Source organism: Schistosoma mansoni (genome assembly GCF_000237925.1).
Source record: "Schistosoma mansoni, WGS project CABG00000000 data, supercontig 0242, strain Puerto Rico, whole genome shotgun sequence".
Classification (NCBI taxonomy): domain Eukaryota; kingdom Metazoa; phylum Platyhelminthes; class Trematoda; order Strigeidida; family Schistosomatidae; genus Schistosoma; species Schistosoma mansoni.
The window spans coordinates 113,111-141,090 of record NW_017386106.1 but is presented as its reverse complement, the minus strand read 5'-3'; the positions used below and the strand labels follow the sequence as shown (position 1 = coordinate 141,090).

General features: G+C 36.5%; 1 protein-coding gene across 1 annotated transcript in view; it reads left to right on the top strand.

The window, feature by feature from the left end:
- Smp_199260 (vesicular amine transporter, putative) overlaps positions 1–27,980 on the top strand; it is a gene marked incomplete at both ends in the record, with an annotated part of 130,881 nt that overhangs the window by 85,557 nt on the left and 17,344 nt on the right. Inside the window, 4 exons of the mRNA XM_018791109.1 lie at positions 4,401–4,664; positions 7,136–7,251; positions 18,577–18,772; positions 20,047–20,114. Of these exons, the coding sequence (XP_018647360.1) occupies positions 4,401–4,664; positions 7,136–7,251; positions 18,577–18,772; positions 20,047–20,114 (644 nt within the window). The remainder of the gene's footprint in view (positions 1–4,400; positions 4,665–7,135; positions 7,252–18,576; positions 18,773–20,046; positions 20,115–27,980) is intronic.

The window sequence follows — 27,980 nt, the reverse complement described above, 5'->3', positions numbered from 1 at the left end:
CAACCAAGCAAACGGTTTTGAACCTCAGAAGACGCAAGTTTACCTATGAGAAGTTGGTCGTTGACCATGTCGAGGGCTTTAGAAATGTCCAGGTATAGGATTAATACTAGACATCCTTGGCCATGAAGTCGTTTGACTTAAAATAACCTTCCTGTAGTTGTCTTCTTTTATTACGATATTTAGTTGGTATACATAATTCGTAAGGTTTGCTAAACCTGTATGCTTTAATTGGTGCACAGGAATGTAGACAAGAGTTGACAGTCAAATAGATTTTGTTGATGAAATCCATGAGACTATTAAATGAGAAACATTCATCCCAGTCTGAGAGTTTGATCAGTGAGCGCAAGAGGTCCCTGTCAGTATGCTTATAATCTCTATATTGACAGGTTTTTTTGAATTGGTCGGTTATTAGAGGGATAGATAGGGAGAGCACAAGCTACTATCTTATGGTCACTGCTTTCAGATTCGTTGTATACCTGTACAGATAGTGGGATGACATCTCTACTAAATATTAGATCAAATATATTATCACCCCTTGTTGGGGTACGAACCCACTGTGACCAACACTGTAGGTTAAGGATTGCCGAAAATTCATCATTTCTCGACTGACGACTACCGGTACTTCAGTTAACCCCAGGATAATTGAAATCTCCAGTGGTAACCTCGGCATTGAAGTTTAGAGCAGGTGCATGTATCAATGCATTGATAATGAGACCATTCACATTATCCGAAACATCAGGAGCTCTTTATTTGCATCCTAGGAGTAAGCTATGATTCAGAGTGTTGATTGATATCCAGACCGATTCAGGCAAACTAATCAAGACACTGTCTTCAACATTATTAGTTGTTAGGGTAACTAAAGCATATATAAGACAACCACCTCCTCGCTTAGCTTCTCTGTCACAGCGATAGAGCCGGTATTTCTGGATATTTAATTCTGAATGAGATACTACATGACAGCACAATGTTTCTGTGATAAGTATGAAAGAAGACTTGTTTAGAAAAACTAAGGTTCTCAAGGCTGAAGTTTTGTTCAGAAGTGGACGTGCATTAATAAGTAATAAGTTTAACAAAGGAGTATGTAGTGTAAAAAAAACCGAGAGCTTTCGTATAGATGGTAAGTGTTCTAGATTTTCCTGGACTATGGTTTAATGTGTTCGATTGATAGTACGGGCTATGTCTTGAACAAATGTAGTGCTAGTGGGACCAGGGATTTCTGAAGGCCAAAAAATCATTATTTTGACAAGGTGAATTAATTTGTTGAACTTGACTTGGTATACAGTTAAGAAAGGCACCTGCTACTTGAGGTTGAGTTGATGGTGCGTAACCTAGTATTCCATCTTGCTCATTGGGAAAGTAATGGGAATAGTTGCGTCACACAGGTTTAATATTTAAAACATTTGAGGGTAACCATGGGGCACGTTGGTTCACTGCGGTCTGTCTAATATTATGCCTGCCTACATAACGGTTTTAGTGGCCGTCTTGTGTGACGTTTGAACAAATTGTGGTCTTATAACCTCCCCTACGATGAGTAGGATGAAGCATGGTTTCGGGAGGTATATTTTCGTTTGGTAGGGCCATTGTAATATTTTTGGCATTTGGTCTAGAATTTGAAGGTTTTTGTATATACTTCCTTTTTACCTGGTATAGACTTTTTAGTTTTAACAGTGTTTTTAAGAGCCTTTACATTAGAACTAGGTGTTTGTTTATGGACTTCTAATGTCACACTGGAAAATATCAGATTAGTGTCTCCATTAGATATACATTGGTTATCTGATATCACTACAGTCATAAGAGGTATACTAGCACTCTTCATTGTTAAATCAGTGTACTGGCTGACAGGAGAAAGATTAGCTGCACCAGTGGGTTCAACAACTGAGGCAACAAAGTTTGTTTTGATCTCAACAATGTCATTTTCGTTTAAGGTACGCTTTGGCAGATAAGTCTTTCGGACACTTTCAACCGTTCAGCTAATAAATGGGAATTGAATCTAAACAAGATAGGGCACGAGTATTTCTGGTGCTTTTTATGAGGTCGAATACATTGGTATGGACTATCTTGGAGGTTAGCTGCCTTTAATATAAAATTCCTTACAGATTTGATGGCGAATTTGTCAGATATGTTATAGATAATCAAGTTATTTCGAGAGATTATTCGTTTAGTAACTTCGCTAGCGATAAAATCGATAACCGATTCTACTTTGATCTTGCCTTCAAGTTCCACAGGAGCCACATCCTTTGAAAATAGCAGTTTAAGGGGCGATAATGTCTTTAGTTCTTGCTTAAGATCATCATGCTGTATAAAAGAGCCCACAAGTGACTCCATTTTAGAACGCATATCGCTTAATTGCTAATAGATAGTGTCTAATTCACCCTTAATGTTGTCGATACTTTTAGATCTTGAGGTAGAACTCATTATTAAATTAGAGACTGAGTCATTCAGCAGCAGGTGTGGTATACGTCCACTCCGAACATTATCTGATTCAAAAGGAGTTGCAGAGCATGAGGTATAGATAATGACAGAATTGTTATTATCTGATGACTGAACAGAACAAATAGAATCTTCTACAAAATTTAATGATTAAGATGAGAACAGCTTACTTAGCTTCAAAACTATATTTAATTTGACATAGTTACGAATCAGAAAGTGTCTCAAAAAGTAACGTTTATTCGGAAATGACGTCTTTCATAAGGAATGAAGATCTGTGCCAAAAACATGGGATGCACTCATTCTGAAGAGCTTCATTGTAAAGAGAACTCTGGGGAACTATTCTCAACGCTCGTTTTGTTTGGTTTTCGTGACAGGAAACTACGACTTTGTTTCAAATATAGCCTTAAAGACGCTACAGATATTCGAAGTTTGACAATGCTTTTATACTTAACACATTTATAAGTGGAGTATAATAACCCAATGAAATCGGAAGTCAGAAATGAGGGGATTCAAAAACATATTTGGAAGGCTACAGATACATCGTGAAGCGTTTGGTCTAAGTTGGCTAGCATTTGGAATGAACATGAAGCTCAGTATACCCGCTCGTGATCTGATGCATGAATGAGCGCTTACAAGAAAGGGTATATCCAGTAAGACTAATGAAGTTGGAACCAATGCTGTAAACTTAGAGGGTTATTAAGTTCAGGATTTATTCACCGCTAAAGTCCCTTCTGGTCACAAGTTGAGTAACAACCTCAACCCATTTCGGTAGCCCTTACATCCTAAAATCAATGCGTGTGTCGGCTTTCCGGTCACAAAACCTATTATATAATAGAACAAAAATATAGATTTAAAAAGTTCTAACTTTGCTATGATCGTAATAAAGCTTTTTTCATCGATGAAGAAGCTACCTTGAACCATTGTTTAAGTTCATTAAAATATTTAACAGCCTGCAATAAACATTTGCGCTATTTTAACCACGGTCATACGATGGTCGCTCTCTGGATTCTGATTTTGTGTTTGCATTTATTTTACATCGTCAACGCATCAGGTCTGCCAGATAATCACCAAACCATATGGGCTGAAATATCTTCCAATACTACGTTCTGTTGCAACTTAACATTCAAAGGTATTTCTGCTTCATTTTAGAATAAGCATTTAATTTACTGTATCAAAATCTGTATAGAAAGTTCTTTGGGTCATCAGTTGAAATATTTGAGCATTCTTAAGAAAGTGATGATCTCGTTTCTTTCCGTTACTTTGACAAAAAATATTGTTTCGGTATGTTAGGCTTTCAATGTTCCTACACATAACGTTTCCAAACTGGCTCAACAATGTTGTCCAAAAAGTCCACTTCTGATAAACCAAACGCAAAGGCTTAAATGACTACTTGATTCGTGTTTTCAGGTGTGGGGTTAAAATCCTGTGTAGTTGAAATCAATGCATTGCTTGTTATGTGTGCATTAACCCATACTTTCCAACGAAGCACGACTAGGTACTAGATCAAAGTAGATAGTGAAGAAGTGAAAACAATGTCAAATGTGCTGAGAAAGCTGTAACTTTGGGGATTCGTCATGAGAAAAAAATGTATTCACTGATGAATAATAATACCTGAAATATATGCAAGTATGAAAAGTGAACAAAGCAACATCACTGTGAAGGACTGTGCTGTGAGATGAACACTTTACAGAGGATATTTGTCCCTTGACAGATTTTTGTGTGCATTTAACCAAAAATATTTCACACTCAATAAGCAGCATATTTTTCAATTCTGTACTTTTTCACTCCTGACAGCTAATATATTCAAGTTTCTAAACTGCCAAGCAATAAGATTCACTCAAATGATTTTTATTGCTTGCTTAATCAGTTGAAAAGGTTCATAGTACTCCACAAATCGGTATTTAGATACCCTTAACGACTTAATCTAGGACAGATATCACGTTTTTCGTGCATTTCTCTATGCTTTTCAGAATCAGAAGCATTGCAGTTGAGAGTGAATGACCAACGAATTTGTTCTTCAGTTAAAAGACCTGGCAAAGATATTAGAAGATATATTTCCCCATCAGCCAAAGCCTGGAATATCAACGAAACAGTCAAAGATGATATCTGTTTGACAAAAACCAATAATAATCCTGACGAAATAGAAAATCCTCCCCAAATTATCTGTGAAAAATCTGCAGATGAGGGTCTGGGAGAAACTTTGGAGAAAAAATCTATTATTTTAAAGTTTTACGGTAAGTTAATAAAGGACTGAAATAGCTTATAAGTGATTCATTTGTCAGTGAATGTAAGCATTCTTAAAATATGATACATGTACTCATGTGACTCATTTTACATTTTGCCACCATAAAACTTGTCAGACTTGTCACCCAAAGATGCGAATGTTTGCCTCACAAACTCATGTAAGAGGTGCTTTTTCATAAGTTTTGTATTCATTCACTTTATAACGACGTGTGTTCAAAGTAAGATTGTTAAAGACCAGTCAGACTTTCAGTGAGCTTTGGTTTCTCAAATAAGTCCATATCTTACGCATCGCGATCCGCTAAATGCACTAATTTTCCAATATATAGGCTATACCGATCATATCAAAGTAACTTATCCATTATTCACAGTTATACAATATACCCTTGTATGCCAGGGTAATTTTACACTGGTTTTCAAGAGAACCGGACACCATCCAGACTTTCACGTGACAACCCAAACAGTACAGCTCAATCCCGTTCAACAGGAGAGCCAGACACCGCCCAGGCTTAACCATTATACTTGATGAATTTTTAACTCTTTAAGACTTAATACATTCACAGTATACCAAGACTGGTTTGGTTTTAATAAATAAAACCTTTGTGTCACTTCAATTTAAACAGATAGGTCAGGGATTAGTTGACTAACTAAATGCCATAGTAGGTTTGTATTAAGAATTTCCAGGGGTCTTTGTACTTTACCTGATATCATTTTGCTTTCAAATACGTCATTACGTTGTCACAATCCGGGATTGTGTGAAGGGTAAAAAACTAACAAGTTGAGAAAACATCTCTCATAACTTTGCTGAGCAATAACTGAGGTCGTACGTAGTGTATAGAATTATTCGTTTTAATGAGATCTCGAAAGTTAACGGTAGAAACCTCCAAATAACATCCATCGATACTAACTATATAGCCACCAGTAAAATCATACATCATTCGATGCTGTTCAGCTCCCCATGATTCTTTAATTTCTGATACGATACATATAATATTAATCGACAGACCGTCTTGAACTCAAGTTTCATGTGGCTTGTCACCAGTTAGTAATATGAATTTTCATCCTTTGAGGTGAGAATTTTCCTTTGAAAATCTGAGTTGACAATATTCAGTCTAACAGTGAAAATGTCATAGTTTTCCTCTTAACCCCACTTTATTTATTTATTTATTTGAGAGCATAAATATTGGTGCACGGGGGCACCAGATATATATGCGCCACACAATAACAATGACAATGGGAAAAATAAAAGAATGTAACGCGCGTATAAGAGAGAAGATAAAAAGGACAATAAGGGCCATAGCTTAGTGTATGTTAGTGCAATAATAAGAATATTAGTGGGGGTAACAGAAATGTACAACCAAAAGAACTCTTTCAGTTAAGAAAGTTATAACCATTCTTTATGAAGAAAGTAAAATATGGTTACAGTAGGATCTCCACTGGCTTCTATTTTGAGCCATCTCTGATAACGTCTGTAGCCACTGTGTTGTACCATCTTTAGGACCCCAACCAGGGAGTCGTTATGTACAGCTTTCTTTCATACAACGACACCACGTCATACACTGACCACCTCTCCACTTTTTCCAACCAGTCGGCGAAGAATGCATGACGTTGGATTCTCTGGGACGACATTCGAAGAATATGTCCAAGCCACCGAAGTCGATGTTTCAAAATAGTGACACCGATTGAATTATCGTGACTGTGCACGAATACACGATGCTGAACCTCTGCGTTACTAACATGGTATTGCCACTGGATTTCAGCAATCCTTCGGATACAACGATGATCAAACACAGAAAGTTGTCTAACATCCTCAACTGGGAGAGGCCAGGTTCACAAGAATAGAGCAAAGCTGTTCTCACCGACGCGTTGTAGATCCAGCCTTTTGCAGGCTAGCATCAAAAAGAAGCCAAAGATAGCCCAGATTGGCATAAGTCACTCTGACCTTCAGTGTACGTGAACTCAAAATCTTTTCTGATTTGCTGTGAAATAAACATTTACTGGGTGATCACTTTCTGTACTGTCACAAAATTTGCTGACCTAAACCTGTGTATATTTGTCCAATTTCCCACAAATTGATGTGTACTTCTATGGTTGTTTTATAAAATACAAGTGTGCAGTGTCTGTGTAGTATTCTCATACTCACGCTACAAAGCTATCATCAAAAACCTTAAAACATGAGCAATAATTCATTGTAATACGACTATATGGAAATTATGTTTACAGTAGCTTTAATCCTTATATATATAGTTACCTAACAGAAATTCCTATGACGAACCTTTTAGAGATTAAATAATAGGGGGAAATTTTAAAGCGATTCTCACTTTATCTGTTGACAAATCCTCCGGTTGTTCTCCAACTATGATTACAAAGGCAGCAGTTAATTTTTAGCGTTTCAAATGTTAATCCTCAATCAATTTCGCATTACGTAGTCCTAAAATAATTCCTTTTCTGTTTTTTATTTCAGAACAAGCCAAAATTGTTAAATTTCCAAAAAGTCTTAAATTTAGAGAAGGATCTAATCAAGTGATTGAATGTAGTGCTACTGGATTTCCTGACTTATATGTTGTCTGGCGCTTAAAGGTTAGTTATACGAAGTGATTTGAGCAATATTAAAGTATCTCTCATTTCTAATTACAATGTTGTTATTTTTACTATCGATCTTAACCAAACATATTGGTGATAGTATTTTTTCTAAATAAAGTTAAATTTCTTCTAGCCAACATTTTACTAGTATTCGATCATGGGTGTCTTCGAAGTATTGCTCGTATATCCTGGGAACACTGGATAAGTAATGCAGTTGTTAGGAAACGGGTACTAGGTAAGGATGGCTAATCCATTGATGAAGTAGTGAAACTTCATCAGTTGAGATGGCTGGGACACGTGTACGTATGCCCAATCACCGACTGTCCCGACATCCAATGTTTCATGGTGTAGGATTAGGTTGGAAGAAAGCTAGGGGCGGCCAGACCAAAACATGGCACAAATCCATGAAGTCACTGACAAATGAACTGTGCCATGTTGGTAGGTGTAGACTACCTGGTTGGGATTCGCGAGATGATAGCAATCGATGGTTAAAGACCTTGAATGACATGGCTCAAAATCGTTTGCAATAGCGAAGGTGAATCCACTCTTTGTGTTCTACCAAATTCTAATCTCCTGAATTCTTCATGTCCGTATCCTTTTTCTCTTTCCAAATTTATTTCACTTTATTATACTCCTTCAATAACATCTCAAACCCTAATCTTTCACATAATGCTTATGCTCTTACTATTTCTACCACTATGGGATTTGAATCGACAAGTGCATCTCTGTGCTAATGTGGTATAGCAACTCGAACTGATGTACGTACGTACGAAGTTCTACGTTGTGACTGACAGAACTTTTTACATATAAGCAGTCTATTTTGATAATTTCGGTTGAAACATACCATTATCATTAAAAATGGATTTAAATTATTCCTTTGTAGGTAATCTTGATCAATCTTGATTGATCTCTATGGCTTCCTGTTTGTGGATTACCTTAATACAGTTATTTGTAAAAGTTTTTACAGAAAAGATAGGTCTATGACTAGCAGTGGAAAACCATAATTGGGTTTCGTCATATTTGAAACTTGTTAGATGGATGTCCTTCCATCTAAATGTTGATGTTTACTGAAGGACTGAAACTTAGTACATTTCGATTCACATATCTGTCTCTTTGTTCACTGAATTACTGATTGCTTCACTCATGGTGTAGGCGAGGTGTCAGTCTTCTAACCAAAGGACGTGTTTAATACTCAGCCGTTTGCTCCATTCTACTTTATGAATGAGAAACATGGACGCTAATAGTAGAAGATATTCGCAGGTTACTGGTATTCAATTATAGGTATATTCAAAGTATTGCCCGTGTTTTTTGAAAACAAGCAAGCAATGCGTAGGTGTATACGCTCTTTATCTTCCCTTAAACCTTAACATTAAAATTGCTTCATATCCTTCTTTCATCATGTACTATATCCTTATATACAATCTTTCTTTTATATATTACCACCACTAAATTAACTATTTCTATGAATCCGGTATTTATCTTGTTGTGCTAACGAGGTATGGCAACTTGGATCGATGCATATGTGTGCCTGGTCCTACGTTGTAGCTGACTGACTGTATATATATATATATATATATATATATATACCATCCGCCTAAGTTGGAAAGTCGGTTTTTTTTTGTGATAGGAAAACGGCTTTCTGTGAACAGAGTCACGGAGTATTTGTCCTCTAAGGTTTATCATACTCATTTTAAAAATATTAATATTTCACGAAATTGCACAGGTTAATGATTATCTGGACTTAATAGACCAGCCGATAACGTTTTACTCTTCTGTGAATGAACATCAACATTAGGATATAGGCACATCCAGTTGATAAAAACCGAATAAGTCGAAACGCACGTCCTGAATTCCATTTCTGACCTTGAATTATACTAAACATAAAAAAATATCCTTAACACCCTCCCTATTGATATATGATTATGTAATCAATTGAGACGAATGAATTTAAACACTTTGAGAGCAAAACCTCTCTAACTTTTGATACAGTTTGTCATACATAAACATAGACATACATTTTCCATTCCCATGTATTTGAAAGTTCACATTGTTTATTCACCACTTCTTTTCTATACCCCCCCACCCCGTTTTTACTTACTGGTTCCCATAAATCTAAAAAAAAGAAGAGATAAGTTTATGAAAAACCGGAAAAAACTCTGTTTTTTTTTCTAGTCTACCGGTAAATTAAAAAAAAAGTGTTCATATCGATTAACAACATCTTTTTGTATGTATGTGTTGCCTGGTAGATTTGTTTACAATATCAGACATGAGTCTTTGAATACGTATGTGTATATATGTATGGGTGGATGGATGGATATCTTACAACTTGGCAATTTGTTATCATTTCATTTATATCATTGTTCAACTTAAAGAAATGTTGAAAATTGAATAAAATTATCAATATCATATGATTAATTATTGACACATATCTTATGTCAATTCTATAGTAGAAGGTCGAGATAATCGTCAATTTTTCTTATCCCTTAACATAGTAAATAGTACATCTTTTATCAGAAGTGGGGTTGAAATCATGAGTCAGTTGAAGCTTCGGCGGCACTGTAAACCTGCAAACACTGGATGGTCGTTTCGTCCTATTGTGGGATTCCTCGGTGGCATCTCGCGAGATTCAAACACAGGACCTATCAGTCTCGCACACGAGTACTTAACCTCTAGACCACTGAGCCAACTGGCATCCAACCGTGTTAATGTCTAACTTCAACTAATCCACGAAACTGAGCAACCATTCACCAATGTCTTCAGTGAGTTTATATCTCCCATAGACCTGGTTGGACTCCATTGGTTACTGCTTCTCAGTAGAACTCGAGGAAATACCTCATGGAGCGCACTGCTGAGGAGCCCCACAATAGGACGAAGCTGCCGTCCAGTGCTTCCAGGTTTTCCATGGTGGTCTAGCTTCAATTGACTCATGATCTCAACTATATAAAAGTACATCTATTGTTAAATAATCTTCCACCGATGCATATGTGTGCCTGGTCCTACGTTGTAGCTGACTGACTAAATAATCTTAGGTTTGATACACTGAAAGATTTAAAACTTAGAAATACAAGACAGAAACTTTCAACTATGGAATTTTTCATTAGAAAATCTATCGAATATACAATAGAATAATTTACAATAATTCTAATGAATTGAGAAAAACGATTATCAGCGATGTGAGTTATTCACTACTTTATAGACAGTCCTACTCACTGCCTTCTCGAGGTGGATGTGTTGTTTATGAAATTGTTAGGACAAAAACAGATATCCAGTACTTTAACCGGGTTGGTGGATATAGAGGATCTATCTAGGGTAGTTGCAAAACCTTGACTCAAAACCAATAGTTCACATGAGTTACCAGGATTCTGAGGGAATGAATGACATATGAACCTATTGTTGGTCACAGACTACCATGGAACTGCACCTCCTAACGTTACTCCAGTGCCTTGTGAATTAGACCTCTAAGTCAAAGGCTCAGGGTGTGACTCCCTAAGGGAACGACCTGGTTCGCTTTAGGCACCCGAGTAGTATTTCAGACCTCACACAAATCAATGATAACCATTACTGGCCTCATTGTTATTGTGTGGCACATATGTATTTGGTACCCTTTAGTAACATTTAGTAATCTCCACGATCCTGTCTACTGATAAAAGTATATTGAGTTTAAATTGATATCATAAATGGAGCAATGTTAGACCACCATTGAAAACCTAGGGGCATTGGACGGCCGATATGTTCTAGTACGGGACTCCTCAGCACCGCACATCCATGGTCCCAGGTATGGGATATCAATTTAGACTCAATAACCTCCATAACCCTATACTAAAACCTATATTGCTTTATCCTCCTATGGTCTTTCCTTTTTTATCTTGTTTTTACTTGTACGTAAATCATTTGCATGAATATATATTTCCCCCCCCCATTGATTGTTTGTCTGTGAAATACGCATTTTTTTAATTCGATCCTTTATAATAGTAAATATCGAAAGACACATATGTACACTCGTGTACAAGCAGTTTAACTTGTTATCTAGCATTAAATCATATTGTCAAGTTCACACACACACAGAGGATAAAAGCTGACTACAGATTGTAAACAACTGTTTTGTTATGCTTCTATCAGTCACTAAATACACTAGTATTTTTTTACATTTGTCTAGTCGGTAAAATGAATCCTCAATTCTAAATTGTAAGTCGTATGAATGGATGCATATCAATATAAATTACGATTGTTATCAGGACCCTTGACCAGGAAAATTTTTACTATTTATTGATATACTTCTTGAACATGTAGTTAATTTTCTCTTTTCATTCATTCAGTCAGTCAGCTACAACATAGGACCAGACACATTTATGCATCGGTCAGAGTTGCCATACCTCGTTAGCACAACAAGATGAACACCCAATTCATAGAAGTAGTTAATTTAGTGGAGTTAATATATAAAAGAAAAGTTGTATATAAGGATATAGTATAGGAAGGAAGACAGATATGAAGCAATTTTAATGTTAAGGTTTAAGGGAAGATAAAGAGTGTATACATCTACGCCATTGTGATTGATTCTGAGCCACGTCACCTAGAGTCTACAACCATTGGTTACGATAGTCACGTGGACCCCATTTAAGTAGTCTGCATCTATCAACATGGCTCATACTAGAAGTTAGTGACTTTAAGCACTGATGCCACGTTTTGGTTTGGCCGCCCCTAACTCTTTTCCATCCATCCTCTACACTAGTGAGCATAGTGCGTCGTGGTAATCGGGCTTCTCTTTTCATTACACTACATACATCTTGCTAGTGTTTGTTTAAGCCTTAAATTCTCCTTCATTGTTAATATTAGGACGCTTGGTGTTTCCCACTGAATTTATTAGTGTATATAGAAGGATTCAGTATCGATTAATTTTGGTTCATATTCGTCAAGGATTGATTTCAGCTGGATTACTAATGGAAATGGAGAAGCACTGGGTAGTTGTTTCGTCCAGATAGCTACTGGGGGGGAGATTCAAACAACCTCTTAGAAATGAATTAGAAATTTACCCATTTAAACAAGTCAGTATCTATATGAACTAAATAGCTCAATGGATAACGTGTTGGATTTTTAAAACACAGTATAAGCATCAACACTGGAGTGCAGGGTTATCCAGTTGACGAGCCCCAAATAGTCCGAAACACGCTTAGTGGACCCCACTACTAGTTATCATTCTTTTTGAGTATTTGTTGTTGTTTTTTTCTAAATGGAGATAAATACATTCCTGGTAGTTTGATTTGTTTACAAATATGACATCCACTTATATTATTCGAGTTTAGCTTATCATTCGTATGTATTTGTGATAGGAACCCAAAACCTTCGGTTTCGTGTACGAACATCTGCTTATTTGGCTGTAATTATTCAATTCTGCCAATAAAGTTCACGATATGTCTAGTAATAAATCTATATTACTCGAAACTGCTATGTTTAAATATATGAAACGATATGTGAATTCTACGTAATACAGTAGGTCACTTCTTCAATTGTGACTAGAAGTGGAATTTAGGACACTTGTCAAATAGATATACCTATATCCTAGTGTTGTTGTTCACACCGCAACTCAAGCCTTATACTTATTCATTCAAATGGTTAAGTGGCTATCCACTGATCTGTTGAGTGTAGTGACCAACAACTTGAGTTGTAAGTATAATGTTTATTCATAAGAGTATGTCTTTCCACGTTGTTAATGTTCAAGACTATCTTAGAATATTTTCTGTTGGTGAAGTCGTTTCTGTGATACTACACGGGTGCCCAAACCGAACCAGGTCGTTCCCTTAGGGAGCCACACTCCGAGCCTCTGACATAGAGGTCTAATTCACAAGGCACTGGAGTAACGTTATGAGGTGCAGTCCCATGATAGTTTGTGGTCGAAAATAGGTTCATACTTCATTCATTCCCTCAGAATCCTGGTAGCTCATGTGAACTATTGGTTTTGAGTCAAGTTTTTTCAACTGCCCTAGATGGATCCTCCATATCCACCAACCCGGTTAAAGTACTGGATATCTGTTTTTGTCCTAACAATTTCATAAACAACACATCCACCTCGAGAAGGCAGTGATTATAGTTCCCTTGACAGTAGCTATATATGCATGGCATTTTGAGAGAGATAGAGAGTTGACTCTCCCCACCCTCGGCCATTTCGGAACATCTCACGTATGGGAAAAAAGATTACATACTTTTAGAAATACCGTAAAATTGATTTCTAAATCGATCCGATTGTTTTATTTCCTTTATATCAACCTTATAGCTCTTTTTCAGCCTGATATTTTCAGGTCATACAACCATTCTTATCACTATTATCATCTTAACACAAAAAAAGAGACATACATCATTCTTCAAACCTTTCTGAGTTGAGTTCTTCTTTTTTCTTTTAATGAGCAGTTACCACCTTAAAAATAGGGAATAATAGAGGCAATGGTATTCGTTTTTTTCTCTCTCCAATTATACTACGATACACTCTTATCATATTCTAATGACTCATTCCCGTTTCTTTTCTTTTTCCTAAGAGTTATGCTTCAGCTGGTTTTATTGCCTTAATCTTATTGATATGATTCTCCTTTACCTCTCTCTCTCTCTCTCGTTTAACTCAGAGAACAAACCTACATTATAATCACCCACCTGAACTACAAATCTTCTCCACTATCCCTTTACCTCACACCCTTCAGACGACGAAGTGGTTATTACGATGCCTGAAGGAAACTATTATTATTATTATTATTACCATTAGTCTCTCTTCCTTGTTTACTGGCAGTTACATCAGAGTTATGCTTGTGTTTTTGTGTATCATTCTGTGTTTCCGTCTATCCTTCCACCCCTCCCCTCCTATACAACCATCTAACCACCTACCTACTATTATTCTATAACATAAATCACTGATTTTTTTATTTATTTAACATTTCATATTCATATTAATTAATATTTATTCCATTCAAAAAAGCAGAATAAGACTAGACCTATTTCACTTCATGCTGATACATACATACATACATGCGAACATGCTCATCAAGAGGATTTCAACATGACCTGGAAAGGACGTCCTTTTTTGAAGAAAACAATAATAATAATATGAAACGGGTAGGGAGGATGAATTACTCTGTTGTCTGCTTTACATGATTCCTATTTATTTTATTTATTCTGATAGAATTACGCCTTTTTTAGGCATTATATCTGCATCTCTGTAACTGACCTGATATATCAATGGCTTTTATGCTGAAGTATAGAGTTAGGGAAAAAACAAAACTAACCAACTTACGGGTCATTGCTTCATTATATGAAAGACTTCAACTGTATAGATCTATGTCTTGTATTTATTCTGTTGATTTTTGGTATGCTTGGTCTATGGATTATTATTATTATTATTATTATTATTATCTACGTAGGAAAGTTTTCTCAGTTCTTATTAAATAGAATGAATAATCATGGGAAATTAGGCAATTAGGCTAGCTACCAAGTGATTTATATGTTATTTAAGTGATCATTGGTATATGAATCATTTCTTTACCTTCTCTTATTAAGTTCAGTTCATTATGATGATAAGATCCGATAAAGATCTGTGCCTCCAAATGCCCTGGTACGGTCGAGATTGGATAGAGAGTCCGCTCTCCCTCTCGAAATGCGCTGACATGGTCACGCGTATATGGCCTCTGTCAGGGAAATCCTACTCACTGCCTTCTCGCATCACGGGTATTGTTTACGAAATTGAGAGGACGAAAAGCAAATGTCCGGCGCTTTAACCGGGTTGGTGGACAAAGCGAGTCCACCTAGGGGAGTTGGGAAACCCTGATTCCAAACCAATGATGCACATGGGCTCCACTATCCTGAAGGAACAAATGGCTTATGAATCAATCGTTGATCATCGGCTACCATTGGACTGCATCTCCTCACGATGCTCCACTGTCTTGTGGATAAGATCTCTAGGTCAAAGGCTCGGGGTGTGGTCCCCTAAGAAAACCACCTGCTTCTGTTTGGGCTTCCGGGCAGTATCTCAGCCCTCATACAAATCAAATGAGATTTGTGTGGCGCATATATATCTGGTGCCAGTTTGTACCAATGTTTATGTGTTTAAATAAATAAATAAATTAAGATCTGTGTGAAACTTGAGTGTTACAGAATTTCTTGTAATCATAATTAACATCAGTGCAACAAAAAACGTGTAATTCAGTGTAATTTCACTGTCAAGTTCTGATTGGTTGGGATCTGATGAAATGTCAGCACGTAATAATCGGGCTCATTTGGCTTATGTCAACTTACGTCACTTGAGATCAATCCCATTCAGAGAGTGGATGAACTATACAGTAATTCATCTTATATTACCCTACGACTAAGAAACGGGTTATATGAATGCAGAAGATATGTGGAGATTACATTTGTTTCATTATGGATATCTTCAGAGTAGTGCTCGTGTTTCAGGAAACAACTGGATGAGCAATATTGTAGTTAAATGCAAGGTAGCAGAAAAATTTAAGTAAGTGGTCGATGACGTTAAGAATCTACATTAACTGAGATGGTTGAGACATGTATTATGTTTACCCAACCATCCCCTACTATAACCGGAAGTGTTCGCTGGTGGAGGTGCGTGTTCGAAGAAGACTAAGGAGGGACGAAAATGAAACGTAGCATTGGGCTGTGAAGTAGTTATTGGTCGTTCTTCCGTGTCATCTTGGTTGATTTAGACTTCATGATTGAAAGTTACATAATAACTGTGATCAATTGTTGCAGATGTTTGGTGACATGATTCAGAAATAGTTTTAGTGGGGCATATCTATTCACGCTTCATCTTTTTTCAAGCTCTTCAGCTCCACTATTCCTCCGTGCATTCTCCTTCTAACTACCTTTTCCATAATTAGTATTTTTTTATTATCATTACTACTACCATATTGTTTCTGTCTGTTTTGTTATTCTTCTTGTTGTATCAATGTGTTGTGACAGCTTAAACTAACGGAAATTTCATGACTGGCTCTACTCTGATTTTGATTGACAGACTGACCAAGCACATGTTTATAAATATTCTGCTTTATGCTATACTTTGTAGTATTACCCATTCAATGAAATACTTAGAGGGTGGTTAGAAGATTTTGAGGTAACACTCAAAGGTCAATTGTTTTAACCTTTACGCCGTTTCTTTCATCCAGTATAAGATGCTGTAGACTACTCAACTCTGAAGTATTAGGTGTTCAACTAACTAGGCTAGCTAATCACTATAAATAGGAATGTGTTTATAACTATTTCTTAAATAGACCACTCAGTCACTCGGTAAATAATTTCCAAGGCACTAATTGGAAATTTGATTATTCATTGTGTTTTTTGTGTTGCTACTTCACTGAATATAAGCTTAGATGAAATCAATCTGTTTATTATACTAGTGAGATATGTAATATGTATCGTCATCCACCGACCACATAGATGCTTGATGATTGCTGGTATAAGAGTAGGTTGGAAGAAAACTAGAGGAAGCTACACCAAGATATTTATTTATTTAAACACATAAATATTGATACAAACGGGCACCAGATAAATATGCGCCTCAAAAATCTCATTTGATTTGTGTGAGGGCTGTGATACTGCACAGGTGCCCAAATCGAAGCAGGTGGTTTTCTTAGGGGACCACACACGGAACCTTCGACTTAAAGGTGTGATCCACAAGGCAGTGGAGCATCGTAAGAGGATGCAGTCCTATGGTAGCTGATGACCAACAACAGGTTCATACGCCATTCGTTCCATCAGGATACTGGAGCCAGCCCATGTGCATCATTGGTTTGGAATGAGGGTTTTCCAACTCCCCTGGGTGAACTTTTCGTGTTCACCAACCCGGTTATGGCGCCGGACATTCGTTTTTCGTCCACTCAATTTCGTAAACACACCCTCGCCACGAGAAAGCAGTGAGTAAGATTTTCCTGATAGAGGCTATATACGCGTGGCCATGTGAGAGCATTTGGAGAGGGAGAGCGGACTCTCTCTCCAATCTCGGCCGTACCAGGGCATTTGGGGGCAAGGTATAAACAATATATGTTGGGTATCATTTTGACGGCTTTAGATGTAAATTACACCTGTTACCTGTCAACCATCATCCAACTCTATTCCTAACAATCCTTCCCAGTTACTATTCATCATTTTCATGTCTGCTTCCAATTCCCAATAGTTTATCCTTCAGTTTTCCTCTTTTCTATTTCCTTTCAAGATTCCAGGTAACCGCTTATCTCATGATACAGTTTTGATGATTCCTGTAGTGCATGTCCTTCAAAGATAGTTTCTATAAAATTTCATCAAATGAACTTCTATATTTTTACTTTTTATTTTATGAATGAATACATTCACTGATAGAATAAATTAATTCTTGTACTTATCATTCAAACGAAATTGTAGTCACATGTTGATTTCTTTTATTTGACTGATTTTGTTTGAATTAATGTAATTCAATTTAGTCTTACCATATGACAATGACCTTTTATTTCAGTAGTAAGTTTTAGTAAGGAAAAAAAAGAAATGAAATGGAATAGTTCATTCGTCGAATAGTTGGAATTGTTATTTTTTCATTTTTTTTAATTCATGTATGAACTTTTTTTCATTTAGGTTAATTAAATGTCTTCTGTGTGTGTGTGAATGTGGAATAAGAGTACTTTTTTGTATTTCATTTAGATGAGCTTTTTTATTCTGTGAATTTTATCAGATCATAGAACATTTCTTATGAGATGGCCTCTAAATGCCCTGGTATGGCCGAGAGTGGGGAGAGTCTGCTCTACCTCTCCAAATGCTCTCACATGGCCACGCGTATATAACCTCTACCATGGAAGTCATACTCACTGCTTTCTCCCAAACGGGGTGTTGTTCACAAAAGTGAGAGGACGAAAAGCGAATGTCCGGCGATTTAACTGGGTTGGTGAACACGAAAAGTTCACCCAGGGGAGTTGGAAAACCCTCATTCCAAATCAATGATGCACATGGGCTGGCTCCAGTATCCTGATGGAACAAATGGCGTATGAACCAATTGTTGGTCATCGGCTACCATGGGGCTGCATCTCCTCACGATGCTCCACTGCCTTGTGGATCACACTTTTAAGTCGAAGGTTCCGTGTGTGGTCCCCTAAGAAAACCACCTGCTTCGATTTGGGCACCTGTGCAGTATCACAGCCCTTGCACAAATCTCATTGGATTTGTTTGGCGCATGTGTATCTGATGCTTCCTTGTACCAATATTCAAGTGTTCAAATAAAATATAATAAAATAAAAACTAATTTATTGAAGTTTCCTTCTTACCTAAGTTTCATTTTCCTGTTTGTTTGTTTATTTTCCTGACAAAATTTAGAATGGCTCAATCTTGAAACAATCTCATCAATCTAATTCATCCGTTAGTAGAAGTAACATACGACTAATTAATCTCCCATTGGAATTGTCAAATATTCGTTCTGATCAACATGGTGATGTATATGTTTGTGAAGCAGGCATAAATTCTGCAGTGAATCAAAATCCAGTTATCAAAGAATTGATGCTTGAAGTCAATTGTAAGTTGTTTGAGTATGACATTTATTGACATAATGATCTTTAATTATTAAAAAAGCAATCGAAAGAACTCCTCAGAGATGACTTTCTCAATACTATCTTAACCATTTTAGATGGTTAGACACTAAAGTGTAGTACAGGAATCCCACACATGACATCAGTACACAGAGCTATGTTGTGTAAATAAGATATATGCATATAGTTGTCCTCATACTTACCTAAATTTATTCATTTTAATTTAACTGAGGAAGGTTAATGACTTATTCCGTTGTTTATATTTTCGATTAAATTTGGCCAACCATGGGATATGGTTATAGTTGAGTCCTGAATAGAACGAAACATAGGTCCTGGATCCAACTGCTGGTCACAACTTACCTCTTTTATACAACCTCATAAATATATCATAACGAAACTATCATTGCTGGTCATGGTATGAGGTTACGCCCTTATTGATATTCAACTTTGAATTCTGATCGGTCTTTGTTAACACTTTTATCCTATTCGGATCACGAGTTGTTTAGACTAGATAATTTTTAGCAGTCACTAGAAACTAGGATGTATGTTTTATTGTATTTTAGTCTAATCAACTGGATGTTTACATTGAGTCTCGAAACTAGTACTTTTTGTCTCAAAAGACTAGTGCGTTATCTGCTAAGGTACTGAGTTCGACTGGCAAATAATGATGTTAACTTTATAACCCTTAAACAGGTCAGTAGATATCAGGACTCAGTATATTAGTAGATGGTGCTCTGTACTTTCGAAGCAAAAAAGAAATATTTTGGTTTCAAATCCTAAGGTAGACGTCAACAAATCTGTTCTGATGAAATTATCTGCATATTATTGTCTTCAAAGACGATCAGATTAATTTGTCTTTGAATTCTTTTTGACTATATTTGTAAATAGGATCTATTCCGATATACCTATTGATTACAGATTAATCTGAGTGCTATACATACATCCTCAATCTATAATCCCAATCGAATTCGTATGTGTGTTGTGTACATTGATAGGAGTGATAACATCTAAAGTCACTTTATTATTAGTTTGTATCGGCTTATGCGTTAATAAAGGGAACATGCACTCTCTTCAATCTGGTAATTAGCGTGGTTGGCCCAATTTAGTTCATAGATAGTACTGGAATCGTTTTATGTCTTTGTTGTGCTCTTCAGTCTGCATAGAATGGAATGTCTTACTGATATCCGATTAGCAAACCCATCATGTTGTACAATGTGTATATGTGTTTACTTTCATCTTTTGTGTGTATATTTATTTACAGTATATCCGAAAATCCACATGACCGACAATGTAATTTACACAGATATTGGTGTTGAAGAAAGATTTAATGTAAGTTTTTTGTATTATTCAACAGTACTATATACATGATATTCTAATTTCATAATGATTATCATCAATGGTTTGTTATATTAAGCTGTTCTTAACTTTCAGCTACTCAAACGACAAATTCAAAGACCCGTTCCATGTAATTCAACTTAGACAGTTAGTTTCACTCTAATTCATTAGTAGATAAATTGTAGGGAAATCTGAGTATGTGGATGCGCACTGCTGAGGAGTCCCATAATAGGACGAAACGGCCATCCAGTACTTCCAGGTTTTCCATAGTGGTCTAGCTTCAACTGACTCGTGATTTCAACTATGAAAATCCGAGTACATCATCATCATTCACCCTAAAATTGACTTAATGTCTATTTAATAGTGTAATTCATGAGTGAATTAAAGCCAGACGATCATAGACAATTTGGATGCACTGGACGGCCGTTTCGTCCTAGTACAATAAATCTTCAGTAGTGCTCATCCACGATCTCACCTCTCGAGGTTCGAACCCAGGACCTAAAGGTCTCGCGAGTGAAAGTCAACCAAACCACGGAGTTTCGTCACCGTCTATTTGTTTTATTTTTTTCCTTTGGCATTAGTTTGTTCTTTTATTTACTTATCAAATCAATTAGGTTTGTTTCTATCTCTCTATATATATGATAGATTATTCATCTTATCTAATTTTAAAATACAATAGGAATGTTATATGTTCAAACCATCCATCATGATGATCTCAATACTAACAATAATTAAACATGACAAATATTATTTTTAAAAGAGCTTGGTTAATATTAGATTATCATAGTTTAAATCACAAACTGAACTATCATTGAAAGTATTGAATAAGTGTTTCGTCCTAATATGAGACTCTTCAATTCATGCTTTCAACTATGAAAATATTATAATCTTCACATTATGAGGATGCTATATTTGTCACCTTTTTTTTTTCATGAAGCATAGAAATAATAATAATAATAATCGATTTCTTATTTCATTCCCTAGACATTTCTATTATTATTATTATCCAACGGTTACCTTCACTTCTTATCTTATTTATTAACTCATTCGGCCATTCATTTATTCGTCCCGACAATCACCTTAATTATTTTCACGAATATCTTTTTATTTTTCAGTTATGGTGACTTTCCCATTTTTTATTTATATCCGTAAAGAATCTTTTTCATTTTAAAGATTATAGAAATTACTATATTGGTCATCACTTAAAATGAGCATGTATTCATTTGGTGTTAAAGTTACTCAAATTATATCGGTATGTGTTTTTTCCGCTGTCAGCCGATATCATTTAAGCAAGTACAGGCATCGTTGGTCAACTACAGCTCTTGAACCATCATATAATCATGGTTATAGTTAACAGTAAGAGAGTCATTGTTTGTGATGTTTGAAACTGATTAAAGTTAGAAAAGTGAATCATTATACTCCAACTAAAGATAAAGTGTAAGGCATTTGACATGAAGGTCATGAGTTCGACCCCCCGACAGGATAGTGAGTGTCCTATTCTGAAGAATTCCAAACAGCCGATGACGATCCTTGAAGAAAGTCAACTTCATTGCAAGTTTTTTACTTCAACGATTATCCGTCAGCCATCTACAACGTAGGACGAAGTACAAGTTACCATACCTGATTAGCAGTCATTTTGTTGTGCTAATGAGGTATGGCAACTTGGACCGATGCATATTTGTGCCTGGTCCTATGTTGTAGCTGACTGACTGTGCTTCCATATTGTTAACAATTAAATCAGATTGAGATCTTTTATAATTTGAAAGATGAAATTGTAGGTCGTTCACTTTAATATCGTCAATCCATACCTTCATTTAGAAATCTTGAGAATATTCAACATCTTATTATTCTGTGTAAATTCTCAACCGGTTTATTTATTTTCTTCATCTAACCCCTTTGGGTTATGGAAAGTTAGACAAATAACTCTTCATTGTATCTATTGGCTACAAATTGTTAGGTCCCTACAGTGATCATAAACATAAAACAGTGAAATTTATAACACGAGATTGAAACAACCACAACTTACCATTTCCAATGTAGGTCATGGTGACGAGTGACAAATAGCATAAATCCTGAGCCCAGAATTTCTTGTTAATTGACTTCAACTATCAATTGATATCTTAACATAATGAACAAGATGTTGAATCACCTAGACTAGTCACATTGTCAGCTTATTCTATAGAATTAGATCCGTTCTAAGAAAGACTTGACATCTATGGCATTAGTCACTACTCACTCACCGTAAGGTTATAACTGTTGTCTTTCTAAAACTGTTAAAAGTTGACAAAACATTAAACGAACTCAAAAATGGTATTGTCATGAAAGGCAATGATCGCGTTCAAAAAAGTCTTCGAATTTCACTTCATACGCTTATCCTGAATCAAAGTTATCGATTTAAAATTGAATATACGGAATTGATGAATATTACTGTCGACTGACATTTATCATGTCAGGCTGTCATCATTTCTGTAGAATATGACTGCAATGATATGTATATACATTAATTGATTAGTGAACAATCCTTTATAGTCTTGTCTTCAAAAAAGATCGAATCTCGTTGACCAGTTTAAGTTGTCTGATAAGTTCATTGGTACAAAATTCTACTTTAACACTGTTCGACTAAGGCTCCAATCCAATATTTAACATTATTTCTTCTATCGTTGTAAATAGATCAAGTTGAGAAAGGTCTGACAGCTCCAGACTTAAATCCAGAGCTATTGTTCGATTGTCTCTTACCAAGTAACAATTAGTTCCCAACAGATACTGACAAGCTTTTTCTGTTAGCGATCAACTAACCCGTAATGATAAATCCTTGAGTTGAAACTTATGGTATAATTTTGTTGTTCGGTATTAGATTGCTATTTATTCAAAATTGTAATAAATAAACATAGGAATCAAAGTTTGTAATTTACAAATTAAAATTGTCATAGTTGAGATCATGAGTCAATTGAAGCTAGACCACCATGGAAAACCTGGAAGCACTGAACGGCCGTTTCGTCCTATCCTGGGACTCCTCAGCAGTAGGTCCTGTGTTCGAATCTCGTGAGTGCGGGACCGTGGATGCACACTGCTGAGGAGTGCCATGATAGGACGAAACGACTGTCCAGTGCTTCCAGGTTTTCTAAAGTGGTCTAGCTTCAATCGACTCATGATTTCAACTATGAAAATACTTAATTCTCCACAAAACCCCCTCTGATCAAAAATTAAACTTGACCATTTTATATGTTAAACTATTTGTAATCAACCTCAATAAGTTTTAGTTATGATGTCATCTAACTGACTCATTTCCTCTGTATATTTCAAACTGGACGAATTATATTTTGGCCTAATCACAATTGCCTTATTGATTAAGATCATACATTGAAATGTTAGATAAATATTTATATGAATAGAGGTCAAAAGGTCGAGAATTAACTTCTTAGTAGGTTAATTTGGTCTTAAGTAAATTTCTAGTTCACACACTCTCTCCCTTTCTATCTATCTATCTATGGTTGCACATATTTCCATGATCGGTGTTCAACGCTAAATAAAAAGGAAGGTTAGTTCAATATTTCTATTGGTTACGTTATCATAAAGTTATTAATTTTCACAGTTGACATTAGGAACTGATCTAAACTAGATTACCACTGAAAACTTGGAGGCACTGAATGATCATTTGTTGACAGTATGAGACTTGTCAGAAACGCGCATCCATAGTCCCAAACGCGGGGCTCGAACGCAGGACCTCCGGCCTGAGGAGCGAACGCTTAACCTCTAGACCACTGAAACGGAATCCAGTGATGTTAGTGTCTAACTTCAATCAATCCACGGAAGTGCACAAATCTTCATCCATTGCCTGTGGTAGATAAGAGTCCGATCCCTGGCACAGATTTAATTCCACTGGTCACTGGTTCTCATTAGAACTCCAATAGTTACATCATGAAACTAGTCTCTAATGGGCAAATGATTGTTATAAGTATGAGGGATTTATGGAGATTATAGTATTTTCACGATTGAAGTCATTATCGTAGATGTGCACTGCTGGTGAGTCCCATACAGGACGAAACACCCATCCAGTTCTTCCATGTTTTCAATGGTCATCTAGCTAAGATCTATTCGTAATTTAAATGGTGACTTATCAATTTGTTTGTTAGTTTCACAGTCCACTCTATGGATAAGTGAATGGAACGAGGCAAACGAACGTAGATATACTGATATTTTAACATTGAAGCCTTTCATTTGTCCAGTTCAAACAATCCTACTACATACCTACATATCTAATGCATTATTGTTCAACTAGTGTTCACATAAATAAGCCAAATTACATGACGTGATTCTATCTCAACCTCAAAAGTATGAGAACACTATTGAACTATTCATTGAGCACAGCACATTTACAGGTATAAAACAATCGAATGTAACTTGCAGAGTAGTCCGGTTCTTTCTCTCGTCATTTTTCATCTCATCACTTAAGTACTGTTAATAGCATTTATTTCAAAATTGTTTTTGTTAATTCCTCTTACCTGTTCTAATTTATGACTGTGACTGCAATTTTTTGATTATCGGTATCTTCAGAAAAATTACTAGAATTCCACGAGCCAACTGAGTGATCAATATTGAGGTTGGCGTACTTCATAATGGCTCCAAATTAGTTTATGAACTCGTAAATCTGCATTGACAGGATAGAACATCTGATTCTTGCGCTTAATCACACGTTACCTCAATGAGAATTGTTTGTTTTTACGGAAGAAGCTTGTAGAAAATTAGGGATAGCCTAACCAAAATATGGATCTTGTATACGCGTTTCGGAGACACAGCACACATCGATGGTGCGAGATTCTAAAGTCCTAGCTAAGGAGGCCTGTTGTCCCATTTGGCACAATGTTCGGACAATAATAGTTCCTACATGTAGTTCAGAGCGTGATTTTAGGAGATCAGGAATAACGTTCCGTGTACTCGAATCGTTTGCCCCAGCGGTGCGAGGTGATAAAAGGACGTGGGAAGGGTTAGTCGTGGAGATAAGAGAGTTATTAGGTGTAGGGAGGATTTGAAAGTGATCAACTTGGCCTCGTGTGCAGTTACGGGTATGAAGGCTAATATCACTTCCCGGTTGCCCACACCGTGGAAGGGTATTTCTTGAGGGACCTGAAAAGGAAGTTGGATTAACGTTGGTCTTAACGACCTGGGAGCGTGACCGCAGTGCCCAAGGGACAACTGCTTGAGGCCGGTCACGCACGGCCTTCTTGTGGGGGATTTTCGATGTGTTAGCTCCGTTCTTCAAAAGACCTTACCGCCGGAGACGGAAATCCGTGGGATAAGGTGAGGTGTACATTTTTAGGGTTGACCTTTTCTAACCTCACCCCTCCTTGTGGGAAAGCAGCATCGCTGTCATGCTGGTTGTCTGAAGGAAACACCTTATTGCCGTCACATCTCTGTACAGTCAGCAGTACGACTTCGCCTTGGGTTTACTGCTTTTAGTCTTACCGCTCGTCAACCGACCTGCCTGGCATGGTAGGACCTTGAGGAACGATTGTTGCAGCCAATATAGCTCGGCTGGTTCATCACGATAGGCAAGCCCGACCACCACGTCAAGGTAGCAGCAACGGTCGGGAACCAAAATATAGGATCAGTCCATGAAGTTACTGACTATTACTCTGAGTCATGTTGGTGAATACGGACTATCTAGTTGGAGCCCATATATTAATCCCGATTACTAGTCGAAGAAGTTGGATAATGTGCTTGAGAACCATTTACAATCACTCAGTTGTAATCAAAATTTATCTTATTTTTAATCTTGAACTTCATTATCCCTTCATACATACTTTTCCACTCTATCTTTTCTAATCACATATCTAAGGTTCAGTCTTTTTTTCGTCGCTATTAATATATTACTTCGTTCTCTATTGCTATTTCTGTCGATTCATGTTATTCTGATGTGGAGATTTCGGTCGACAACAGCTACCTCTAACGCTGATACGTAACAAATTTACTTGTTACATAACTATGTCGTTCTCTCAACTTTCTCTTATTCTTTCCCCCTACATTTTATGTAGATAGTGTAATCACTTCAAAAAGATCATAACTACAGTATTTGGCTAAAGTCGTAGCGTTGTAAAATGACAGATTTCGAATAGAAGTGTTTATTATTTATTTCAGACATTTTGTATGCCAAAAATTTCATGATCTGTTTACGATTATTTTTTAAAAAAATGTATTTTAAACAAACAATGATTTCAAGGATTCCAAAAAAATCACCCTTATGGTCATTAAAAGTTTTTGTTTTTGAAAAACGATTATTATCAGTTGATGAGTCAATTGAAGCTAGACCAGCATGGAAAACCTGAAGAGTCCCACAATAGAACGAAACCGCCGTTCAATGCTTCCAGGTTTTCTATGGTGATCTAGCTTCAATTGACTCATAATCTCAACTATATAAAATTACTAAAAAAATCTCCACAAAACCCCCTTCCGATAATTATCAGTTTAGTCGTTAGATGTTTGTTACATTCATCTTGTTGTGCTAACGAGGTATGGCAACTTGGACCAATGCATATGTGTGCCTGATCCTACGTTGTAGCTGACTGACTAGACTGTTTGTTACATATTTCAACACCTAAAATGTACAACAATGTTATACATGAATAAAGGGATTAAACAAACTTACTTAGTATTTTCATAGTTGAAAGCGTGAATCAATTAAAGCTAGACCACCAAAGAAAACCTGTAAGCATTGGACGACCATTTCGTCCTATTGTGGGACTCCTTAGTGGCAGTGCGCATCCACGACCTCACCTCGCGAGGTGTTAGATGTTTGTTACATTATTTCAACATCTAAAATGTAGAACAATGTAATGCATGAATATAAGAATTAAACAAACTTACTTAAGCCAGTTACATTTCGTGGAGGAGCATAAGCCGCCAACCAGAAAACAATTCCATTCATACAAATATGTTCAACATGCTTTGCACCAACTAAGTAGGATAGCTGTTTTGTTTTTCGTGACATGAAAATAACTTTTGTGTAGGCGTGCGAGATTGGAACACTTGAGAAAGTAAAGCAAACAGAAAAGTTAGCAATTTGCTTCGATATTGTTTGTTTATAATTAGAGACTTCTATAAAACTTTACTTTATGTAACGTAGACAGATACGTTGGAAGTCTACTTCTGTCTGTGAAGCAGACGAGCACGTTAACAGTCTATTCTTGTATAGTTTCACTCTCATATCAAATTCGGAAGCTTTTTACTACACTAAAGCGCTGATAGTTCAAAACAACTACACCAGTATGAGACGTGGTGTAGACGCAAGTACGTGCTACATGTATATATAGAACGCACACGTCAGAGATGATACATGAACTCAGATGGACACTTATAGGCACAGATACGCTCGGTCACAAGTGTACGTTCTATGCGTATATAGAATTTAGAGAACGAAATCTACATACTCCATGGTATGTACATTGGTACAGATGCGATTCACTCCAGATCTTATATCAAAGGTAGTGGATAGTGAGTAAATCGCTAGCATTCAGATTATTTGGTTTGGGCGTCATCTTTTGACGATATGCTGTTTCACACTCATACCACAAACAAGTTTAGTGTTAACCTCTGTGCACTGTTTGCAGTCCAGTTTATGGTCATTTGTTTTAGTTTGCACCAGACCTAATGTACCTTTCGAGATATAGTCCAATCACGGAACAAACGGGAAAGTTTTTCTTCAGTCCTTCATTTCACTTTTATCTCCTGATCACAGTAGGTAAGCAACACTACCGTTCACTTAATGGTTAGTGCACCAGTTTTTTGCCCTTTATTCTAACTGCTTTTTATACAATCCGACTAATACACGAATATCAATAAAGTCCAGGCATCCACTGGTAATCA